At 31.5% G+C, this 11849-nt stretch overlaps 1 protein-coding gene across 1 annotated transcript; it reads right to left on the bottom strand.

The window, feature by feature from the left end:
• Positions 1-704: 704 nt before the first annotated feature.
• LOC126768569 (cuticle protein 19.8) lies at positions 705-7481 on the bottom strand. Its single transcript, XM_050486758.1, has 5 exons — positions 7359-7481; positions 5445-5555; positions 4546-4665; positions 1377-1556; positions 705-1120 (listed from the first exon to the last, which is right to left on the bottom strand). The coding sequence occupies exons 1-5, from the start codon at positions 7431-7433 to the stop codon at positions 953-955; spliced, it is 654 nt and encodes a 217-aa protein (XP_050342715.1). The 5' UTR covers positions 7434-7481; the 3' UTR covers positions 705-952.
• Positions 7482-11849: the final 4368 nt, after the last annotated feature.

Below are 11849 nucleotides of genomic sequence, written 5' to 3'. Positions count from 1 at the left end.
TTGTTCAATCTAAACCCGAAGCTGTATAAAATATAAATTTGTTGTGGATAATCATGTTTTTAAATGTCAAACAGGATTGTCCTGGATGATAATAATTTTTGTTCTCTTCAACTCGAAATTATGTTAAAAAATCCTTAATTATCTTAAAATATGGTGTGCTTGATAGGCATCAATTAAAAAAAATCGATACATTTTTATTCCATTGTATTGTGAATCCATGATTGTGTACATTAACTAATAAAGTTATAAGGGAACCCAACATTCGTGTCAAACATCTGTCTGTATCATGACTATTGTTTTAAAAATTTCAATATTTTAATTATTTGCCTTTGTAAATTCCAAAGGTTCACTGGCCTTATTAAGCGAACAAACGAGATTTATAACTTTAAAAAGTACTCCGTATAAATTACGTCTTGTTATACCTGGGAAACATTTTGTCATTGAATGTATTGGGTAAATGTATTCATTAAAAAAAACGAAATATAGTTAAATTATATAAATTTATTTCACTTTTTTATTTCTCAGTGGGACTTAGAATTCATAAATCCTATGCTAATAGTTCGCAATTACATTTCTATACTAAAAATACTACTTTAAGCTTAACAATAAAAAGTTTTTCAACAATTGAAAAATATCTACGATATGAAATAGTCAATCAACTGTTTTAAAATAACAATGTATAAAACTTTTTTTTTCTCTTTTTTTGGCCTGTATCTATGTTAAACTTATAAAGCTGAGGAACTTGTTCGATTTGACGTTGAAATTTGAAATAAAATTTATCTCATTCAAAATAGGAATAGTTAATACTGCCGATTTTTTTGTTGCTTCTAAAAATCGTAGATAAAAATCATAGACAATAACACTGACTCCACACATGTGGACCTCTTTACGAGCACATAATGCGTGTCCTATTGATCGTTGTGTGGTATTAGTTGATTTATTTTTTAATTTATTATTCGTAACGGTAGTATTGCTGTTGAGGGGATTGTTGTTGTCTTTGTTGTTGTTGTTGGTGAGCAATTTGCGGCTGGTGAGCGATTTGCTGTGGCGCCTGAGCCTGAAGTGTCTGTGGTTTGGGAGTTGGAATTTTTACCACGATGTCGGTGGGCTTTCGGGAAACCTAAAATATAATGTCATAGTTATTGTAACATATCAAATTTACATAAAGGATGTATGATATTATAAGTATTTCATATATAATAGATTAGAATGCATCTGAGTGCTATTTATATTGCTTTTAAATTTGATTTCAATTCTAAACTTGTTCCGACTTTATAAGTTTGGCTGGAAGAGTTCGCAGTTAGTACAATTATTTATTTTGATATAAGCATTTAATAATGTTAGTGTTCTTTTTAAATAAATGATTTTTGTCTTACCTCAGCCTTGAAACCCTCTTTAGGATCAGCGGTGTAAGTGACGGTTCTGATGAAGCCATCGCTATCAACAACCGAGTATGAGCCCTTGATAACGTCACCTTCTCTCTGTTCCTGGCGGTTCTGGTAGTTGGTGTATTGATCGTCGTTTACGTCAAAACCGAACTGGTAAGAAGGATGAGACTGGAAAGAAAAATCAAATTTTAAAAATCGAATTTGGAATACTGTTCTCAATTTATTGTTTTACGCTGTTTAAATTGTATTTTATTCGTGGACAGGGCTGTCAACAACAATCACAATTAATTAAGGGAATTACTTAAATAATAAGTAAATTCTGGATTACCAAAGAAGAGTTTAATGATTTTCATCGCTCATTAGTATGTCTACGGCATGTGATGGATGAAACTGCCTCACGTATTTTACTAACTCACACTAGTGTAGTGTTTTGGAATGACCTTCAAACCTTCTCAATAAGCGAGGTCTTTGCCCAGCAATAGGACATTCACATTTACTCCATACTTTTACTCTCAATTTACTTGATATACTTTTAATATGACTATTACTGATGTGTTCATGAATATTTATTTAAAAAAAAGGATATTTTTATTTCGACCTGACAATTTTTTTTTTTTACTTCAAGACCCAATTATATGAAAAATGATTCCTCTAATTAATGATTTACTTCTATTCTTATGTATAATTTTATATAGCCAATTATTATCTTATATACATGGATGGTTTCTATGAAACCACTGAAAAAAAAACCGATATGTAAAACCTTATAAGACCCAAAATATTCAAGAATTCGATTTCTATTTTTATTAGCTTCAATTTTAAAATGTCAATAATTATTAAAATATTTTATAAAATCCATTGAATTTACTAATAAAAAATAACGTTTAACTTAAATTTTGTCGCAATTTTGATTATTTATCAACGTATATCTCTCTGTAGGACGTAGCTAGTACATAATAATTATGTACAATCTACCTGTGATTATAGTCTTAATAAATAATTTAAAATAACAATAACTTTAAAACATAAGAGAAAATACATTAAAGCTTTGATTAGTAAAGATTAACTTTACTAATGATTCTATGATCTTGAAGATTCTTTGTTTACATTATTTGTAATAGTAGGTACTGTTTTTAAAACAGTCATATTAACTGTAGCATAACTGACTGTTACTAGGTTAGGTTAGCTGAAGTGGTTCAATTGCTCTATCAAACATTACACGAACGAGACTATCCTGTTTCCAGTGAAAGTCAAACACGACAAACTCTACGATAGCCGATCCGCACGTACTAGTATCTTATACATTATACGGAAACTTCTAATCAGTGTTGTGAAAGTAGCTTAATTTACTTAAGCATGACTATATAAACGAATAAAATTCAACGGATATAAAAATATATTTGAGTAATCCAAGTTATGTCTAGTTATAATGATCCTGCTTTTCACTTCCCTAATATAGTTACGTGTTTTTATTAAATCATGTAATAGTTGTTTGCAACCTTATCAAATCTTGTCTAAACCTTGTTCGTAATTTAAAAAATAATAAAATTTAAATATTTAAAAAAAAAAAAAAACAATTTATCAATATTTAAAAACATTTAAAATAGAGAATATTTATTGTTGAGCAAAACTAAAACGGTGCAAAGATGTTAAAATATGTATATAAAAAATTCAAGGAAGTAAAAATTAACATATCATTTTGTTTACTAAGAAACGATCTAACAAAGACAAAAGACACAGGTTGTCGATCTTCAAAAGGTCAATGACATTACTACCATTTTATAAATGGTTATAAACTCAGAATGTAGTTATTCTGTTATTAGTTTAATTAAGCCTTATTATAAGTTATTTAAGTAAATTATATTGCTTAATAATACAACGATGCAGATTATAAAGCATTGACTTTATTATTACTATTATATAACTATTACTATGGCCTACAACTAAGACATACACATAACTATTATCGAAATCAAATAATAATTATAACAATTAATAAGTATAAAAATATTCCAGACCTAAAAAGAACCACCGAAATAAATGAAGCTAATTATTTTATAATGGAATAAAATATTTTATATATCGAGTAATATTTAAGTTTCAATTTATATTCAAAAGAAAGCAAGGATTAATAAAATCTATTAAAACACCCACGCCCCGTACCAAATCATAACTCAATACACGTTTTCGTTATTATTCAATATTGTTTCCTTATTTTCTAATTAATATTAATACTCTGCCATAGTTAATTATGGATAATGGCCATTACACAACATATTACGTTAAATTTAAAAAATATTTATGTATCTATTTTATTATTATTTAATTTTTTTTTTTATTATTAGTAATGTATATTTATCATTGACAGAATATTTTGCGCTCAAATAGCGTAGATACACGCCAGAAAAAAATGTATATTTAAAATAATGCAATTATAATTTATAATTATAGTTTTTAATATAGAATGGTAGTAATGCTTAAGTTTTTATTTGTTTTTAAATAAATAATGTATTATTTACTAAGACGTTGGTATATTAAGTATTTATATATATATATATATATATATATATATATATATATATATATATATATATGTATTTATGTACATTATTTAATCAGTTACCTATTTAATTCTCCATTGTTTGTTTAATGACTTTATAAAAAAAAATATTTTGCTACAGATCTACAAAATATTAAATTACCCTTTAATCGAAAAAAAATGAAGTAAAACGATTTTTGTTTTTACATATAACTGCTCGAAGTTTTAAGTTTATGTAACGTTTGCATTTTTTTTAAATTAAATATGACTTGAGAATGTATTAATTATAATAATCAATAGTTAGGTTACTTCCTTCAATAATTTTAGTAAATTGGTTATAGTTACATAAAAAACAATCAATATAAATTCGTAGCATACACATATACTTCTCTGGGCAAAGCCTTCTTTGAAAGAGGAGGCTATTATACTGTGGGCTGGCGGATAAACATGTGGCAGAATTTTATCTTACACAGGCAGATCATGATGATAAATTTTGCCTAGCATAAATTATGAAATACTTGCCTAGGTTTTAAAATTGAACCCGCAACTTTTGCTTAAGATTCACGTATTATGGGCTATTACGGTTGTAAATGTACTTTAATTTATTTTGATACTCACGTCAAAGTCTTCAGGTTCGCGTTGCTGTTGAGGCCTGTACTGCTGTTGTGGCTGAGGTTGAGGCTGGGGTTGATATTGAGGCCTTTGTTGGTACTGTTCCTCAGCTTGTACGTTGTATGGCTGAGAATGAAACATTTATTAATATGGACCAAACATTGTCTATGTGAGTTATCTAAGAGTTAATTTATTATAAAAAAAAAACGACTGTCTGCTATTTATTGTGGTTTATAAGGTTTCAGATTGTGTGATCTTGGATCAAAGCCAGGGGGTCGAGCAAAAAAAAATCTTAGTGTCCGACCAGAGTTAGGAAGTTGGCAGTGTTATCATTCCTCCGTTTCCTTTTCATAAAGCACAATCCAGAGTCTGATCTATCCGGCTGTGACGGATTGCTGTCTCACCGGATGAGGAGAGATACGAAACAGAGAGCGCCTGTGTTATTATAAGGACATACAACAAAACCACAAGAGGGGATCTGGTTATAATAACAATATTTAAAGCTAACTTCGTATTTGCCTGTAACTAAGCTTACCAGTTTATATTGAACTTAAACTTTATATTATTATATGAATATATCAAATTCTACATATACATAACTGCTTATAAAAATTACCTACATCTATAACTGTACTTTTGTAATAAATTATTTGTTTAAATTCGGTTTTGAATTTTCCTCGTAATAATAATTGACAGTTTCAGAAATTAACACTTACTTAACAAAGGCAGTTTACTAATTTGACTAAATACTGAACGTTCATTGATCGCCTATGACGTCATTGGATGCCATCAACCAATGAACATTGAGATTAAGGTTATAATTGTTAATCTAATTTTGATCAGTTTCAGTAACTGAACGTTAGTTTATTAATATATTGAGTAGTGGTTTATGTTATGTAGCTTACAAGTCGAGCAGGAGCTGGTGCAGGCTGCTGAGCGGGACGAGGTATGTGCTGGGCTTGTTGTTGTCCACCGATGTATTGCCTCAATAGATGTGGAGGAATGCCCTCATCCTGCTGATGATTTTATTATTATTTAATTAGTAATAAACACATTTGCAACACTATAGATCAGGCGAAATATGGAGAGCGTGAATCGAATCCCATATAATAGTAAAAATTTACATGTACACTTTGAGATGAATATATAATAAAATATGAATAAGACCAGTTACATAGTTTTTGGAATAAAAATAAAGTAAATAAGTTACTGATTAAAATCAGAGACCTTAGATTCTTATTATTTTCTTTAATACTAAAAGTTGAACTTTATAAAATTTAAAAAAAAACCAAATCAAAATATACTTCATACAAACATTTTTCAATTTCGAATTACTTTTGTAAAAGATTAGAATAAACTTGGAGCCATCACCAATTGTGAATGTAGATTCTAAGGAGAAGAACCGGCAAGAAACTTAGTATTCAATCTTTTCCGACAATTAAATTACAAAGGTATTTTATTTTACTTTATTTAAAAACTTTTTTGACCACCACATTACAAAAGGCGGACTTAATGCCTAAAGGCATTCTCTATCAGTCAACCTTTTGGCTAAGCTGAAATCCGTGATGTATAAATATATAGTATGTATGATAGGTATGTTAATTTAATTGTTTTAGACATTTTATCATCAATATAAATATTTTATGAACATAATACTTCCACATGCTGCAAGTACAAAATGTCGAATATGTTCGATTCGACCCGAATAATACATACTGATGGTAATAATCCGAAATAAACCGATTATCTCGATACGGATAACCGGACGATTCTGGGTCGTTCGTTACACAACTGTAACAATGCGACTGGTTACGTAGCGATTTGACTCGCTTTTTAAATGTTACACACGTTATGCAAAATTACATGAATTTGTGGTTGATTTTTTAATATTTCATGCATGCACATGCGATTTTCATGTTACGTGTCGTGCTTGCATTTAAAGGCTTGCGTTGTTGAAATCAATCGGAGAGTCCACGTAAGTTGTGGTATGGATAAAGCTTAATCTAATTTTATACTTTAAGTTATTATTTGATTTATTTGTCTTTTCTAAATTGTGTTAAATCACAGATGAATGGTCAGTTAAAATTTATAAATAAATATATTTTTGGTATGGATAAAGCTTAATCTAATTTTATACTTTAAGTTATTATTTGATTTATTTGTCTTTTCTAAATTGTGTTAAATCACAGATGAATGGTCAGTTAAAATTTATAAATAAATATATTTTTATTTGTTATATTGTTGCTTTTTGTAACAATATAAATATTAACAATCGTAACTTAAATTATATAATGACAAAATATCTAGTACATATGATTATCAATATATTATTGACGTGTAAAATAGATAGATATATAATGCATTATGTGCTCATAATTGTATACTGAACAGTTAAGTAAGTATTTATAATAAAAGTAATCGCGTAACGTTCGGTACTTTTTTGTTGAACGTTATTTTTATATTTTTTGTTTTTATTAATTTTATAGAATTCATAAATAAAAGCAAATATAGCGGTTTTAAAAACTATAGTAAAACTTTAGTAAAGATTTTTTTTTTATTTTATCTTAAATCATGAAAGTATGGAATTGGTTCATGATAATACTTTATTTTTATATTATGAATGAAAACAAAAAATATCTTATAATAAAAAATACCGTCGATTTGTACTTATAGCAAATAATAAAACTTATGATTCATAACAAGTTACGAGAGAAAAAGTAATGATTGAAAATCGATATACACATAAAAATATTTTGAATGAATGCTAAATATTTGTATATCCAAAAATATAATTAAAAGAAAAGAATGGTTTTACCAACCTGTTGGTGGATTTGATACTGAGGCGCTGCGACTGCACACCCTAAAATCGCTAACGTTATACACTTACGCAACATTGCACACTTATATTGAACCTATTAAAAATAATTAACAAAGTACACCACACACGCGGGGAGCACAACGTATTGTATGTTGCGTGTAGGTGACTCTCACTTTATATAGAGACACCCCTTCTATGTAGTGAGGGCGGGAGTACGGCGTGAGTGTAATTCAAAAACTAGAGCATTTAGTGTTTCACACTGGTCAGTAAGTATTTAAATTTTTGAAATTCGAATTCTTTCCTAGACTTCGAATTAGATCTTATGTATCGTAACGGAAATCATTAAGAGACGGTTTTTAGGTAAAAATCCGGCAGATTTAAAAATAGAACAAGTGATAGATATAATAAGTATTATTTACTTTATACATTTCGACATCCTTTTGAAATCTCTTTTCAAAAATGACGAATCATATTTTTATGACTACTAATACGAATGTTTTTTTTACTAGCCAATGACAGTACATTATGTATACAGCCTGCTTTACATACAATAGAATAAAGATCGATAGATATAAAGGATAAATGGTTCATGTGCGATTTCGGCTCATATTTAAGTCGCCATTTAAAATTAATTTGAATTTGACATTATGGGTTTACATCATATGTCCTTTTGGTGATGGTCCAGAGGTTGGAACACGTGTATTATAACCGTAGATTACAGGTTTAAATCGGCCAAGCATCACAAAATTTTCATCTGCTTAATCTGTGTTTATAATTCATCCGTGAGAATGTTGGATGAAATTTCGACAAATGCTTATCAAACAACCCGCAGTGGAGGATCGCGGAGGAATAAGATTTACAACTTCTATTTTAGTCAATGCACCGTCAAATTTGGGAATTAAGATGTTGCGTCCCTTGGACCAATAGTAAAATTTGTACATATTAAGTAACATTGGCTTATTAACCTTTAAAACCAAAACACAACAACAAACGGGTTTGACCTATATTATATGTATATATATTTCTTTTATGTAATGACATAAAATTTGTATATATGCAACCATATTATAATCAAATATTAAGCCTAGTATATTCATAGCTAATTAGATTTATTTATACTTTTTAATTATATATTATTTTAACCAGTCTTCAATCAGTAACAGTGTCAATACATGTACATGTCATTGATGTCAGGTTATCGAATATATCGTGACTGCCCTAAATTAAGGCTGCTTGAATAGCCGACTAATATTTTGTAGTGATCTTGAACAGAATTATATAAGGCTGAAAGAAAGAGGCCGAGAACTATGTACATGAATATTTTCGTTATTTTCGTAAAAACATAACAGGAATGAGACACTTGTTTCTTGAGAGATCAAAATGAGATATCAACGTGTTTTAAAACTATAATTGATATTGTAATATTACACACGATGCTGCTTGTCAGTTCTGTTAACTTGAACTTGGTTGTCTTGTCTAGATATCTAAGTAAGTTCATATTGTTTAGAGTTAAGCAGTGTTATTCTGTAACTCACTTCATTACACATACGTGAAATGTTGACAAGCGATGTATGTTGATATACTATTCTGATGCGTGTATACTTGAAATGTCATAATTGTAATGGCCAATGTCGCATATCACTTTCTGATATTTCACCGTTCACCGTTCCGTTTTCACCGTTTTCTGCGGCGAGATTTGAGTTTGTTCTTATGGGAGAGCCGTAAAGCTGTTAATAAATAAAAATAATTAAGATTTTGTTTCACTGTAAGTCAATTGCCTATGAGTTAAAAGTTGTATGTATAATTTCTTTGCGGTGACGGAAAATCATCGTGAGTAAGCTTTCATGTGTCGGATGAAATTCTGCCACATGTACATCCACTAACCCGCATTGGCGCAGCTGGATGGAATAAGCTCCAAACCGTCTGCTCAACAGATTCTAAAGATACGGCGTTAGTGAAAAGTCAAGAGTGGATAAAGTAATATTTAACAGGAAAATACGAGTATGTATTGAAATTTCTAAAATAGGAAACCAGATTTAGAAAGTACACATTATTGAAATTTAAATACAAGTATAAGGAATTCACCGTTATCAAATATCATGTACAATTTTGTTCGTTATTATTTTCATGTTTATTAAATATCAGATCACCGCACTCAAAGAGATAGCGCATAGTTTGGACAACAAAGCGAAGTGAAAGCGTTCGCGATTCCTAAAGAATCAAAAGCTATATTCAAGATCGTTGGTGTAGTGATTCGAGTGCTAGACTAACCAAACAGGTTAGTCTAGCTTCTCAGGGGGCTACGCAGGTAATGATCGGTCACGGTTGTTTTGGAGAATACCTGTGTAAGATAGGACGCGAATCGACGGTGATGTGTCACCACTATGGCGCGGACCGGGACACCGCTCAGCATACGTTGGAAGTGTGCCCCGCGTGGAGTGCGGAGAGGGAGATCCTGGTCCGTGAAGTCTGACAAGACCTGTCCCTGCGAGCAATTGTGTCGACGATGCTTCGCAGGGAATCGGCGTGGAGAGCCGTAGCCTCCTTCTGTGAAACCGTCATGGTTCAAAAGGAGACGGCTGAGCGGGAACGGGAAAGGGCCGATTCTGCTCGGCGGAGACGACGACGGCGTCGTCTCGGCCCTCCCATAGCCCAGACGCCCGGGGCTTAAAAGATAGGGCGTAACCATGGGGCCGTGGATGCGTGAGGTGTCCTATTTCAGACGGCCCTGTGGAGAACGGCAGCCGTGATGGCCTAGCGCTGCCGTACGTACGTAGCGAGGAGTGCGGGGGGGTGAAATTCGCCCCCTGATGAGAGCTCCGCCGAGCCACGAGTGGAGCAAAAGACGGGAGAGGCCGCGGATGCGTTATATCAACACGATCCCGCAGCCTCTCCGATCCGTGCTGAGGACGGCCATCGCAGTGGTTTTAGTGGGTAAGAATCCCACATAACCCGGTTTCACCTCCATAGGACCCAGGTACCTTTCTGAAGGTTTCCACTGCGAAAAAAAAAAAAAAAATCAAAAGCTTCTCAGGGGGCGAAATCACCATCATCCCTGAGGATAGATCGAGCCTTGAGAGGACTTGGTTTCGTTGCTGTTACATTTATCATATTTGCAGACGTCAGAATCTTGCAAGAAAAGAAAATATAACTAAAAAATATAATTGTATAATAAAGCATAACTTAACGAAGATTCTCATTTTTAAATATCTCAACATTTTATTTAGGTAGGCATCCAACAAAGATATGTATATGCAATTTGTTACATATTATGTATATGCTATGCTTTGTTGGATTGGAGTTGGTTTTTTTTTCAAGCAGTCGCTTCGCTTTGCTCAGCACGTGTGGCCCAACCATTACATTACTCACGGGAGATTAATTTCATTATGAAGTAACAAGCACTTACTTCCTGCTGCATATTTCCGATGTGTTGCAGTCAGTCGTAATCACGTACAAATGAAATTGTTGGATTTTATAATTTGTTACGACAACTTGATATTATAATATACGTATTATGTATGTACGTATATAGTTATTATTAATGATTATATGTTGAGAGAAATAGTTCATTTTTATATCAAGCCGTTTCACGATATACGAGTAGGTCTTATCAGTGCCCAAAGGCACGACAATAAATGTTTCATGTAAAAAAAGTCTTACATATAAATTTTGGTGAGATAATCTATTTTCTATAAAGTTTAATTTTTTTCGATAACATTTATTTATAATAAAAATAAATACCTAAATAAATTAATGCTTCGGTTGTCGGTCGGTAGGTAAAGTAATTAAAAAACACGAAACAGTACAGTTAGAGAAATAATATAAATACATACGTCATCTCGGCTAAAACAGACGTCTTACCGTCCAAGTAGATAATGGAGCGACCCGACAATGGTCGTTTGTGTTTGAGTCACTCATGGTACTCCTCTGATGGCTCTCTGACTCCTTGGCTTTAGAATGATAAAATGGAAGGGACACTATGAGAGATTATAAAGTCACAGAGTCTAGAGTTATCATTGTTACAAAAATCTCTGTAACTATACTCGAGATGTATGAGTACATATCTTTCGTATCAGTCACTTTTACAAACATAATTTACCTCTATTATACAAGAACGATTTAGAATATAAAAAAAAAAACTAAATTCTAGGTCATATCATGAAAGGCATACTGGGGTTACAATTCTACTAACAATTTGTCACTGTATCGCAATCAAAATGAATCGTAATCGTTGCCGTTTCCTATTCCGTCGTCCGTTTTTCTATTCTATTATTTTAATTATCGACTATTGACATAAGAGTTTACAATTCAGCTTGGTTTTGACGTAACGATATCCGTTCGATAAAGAAGAAGATTCGAATAAAAATGTAATAGTCAAAGTTGGATTGGAATTGAATCGGGAACGTATCGTAATCGTTACAGATTAGTAGAATTGACTGTCTATTGCGAATTGACTTGTACTTCGCTTTCATCAATCTATCTACCGTTCAAC

This window comes from Nymphalis io, chromosome 5 (genome assembly GCF_905147045.1).
Source record: "Nymphalis io chromosome 5, ilAglIoxx1.1, whole genome shotgun sequence".
Classification (NCBI taxonomy): domain Eukaryota; kingdom Metazoa; phylum Arthropoda; class Insecta; order Lepidoptera; family Nymphalidae; genus Nymphalis; species Nymphalis io.
The sequence above is the reverse complement of the archived record's forward strand: the minus strand, read 5'-3'. Positions and strand labels throughout refer to the sequence as shown.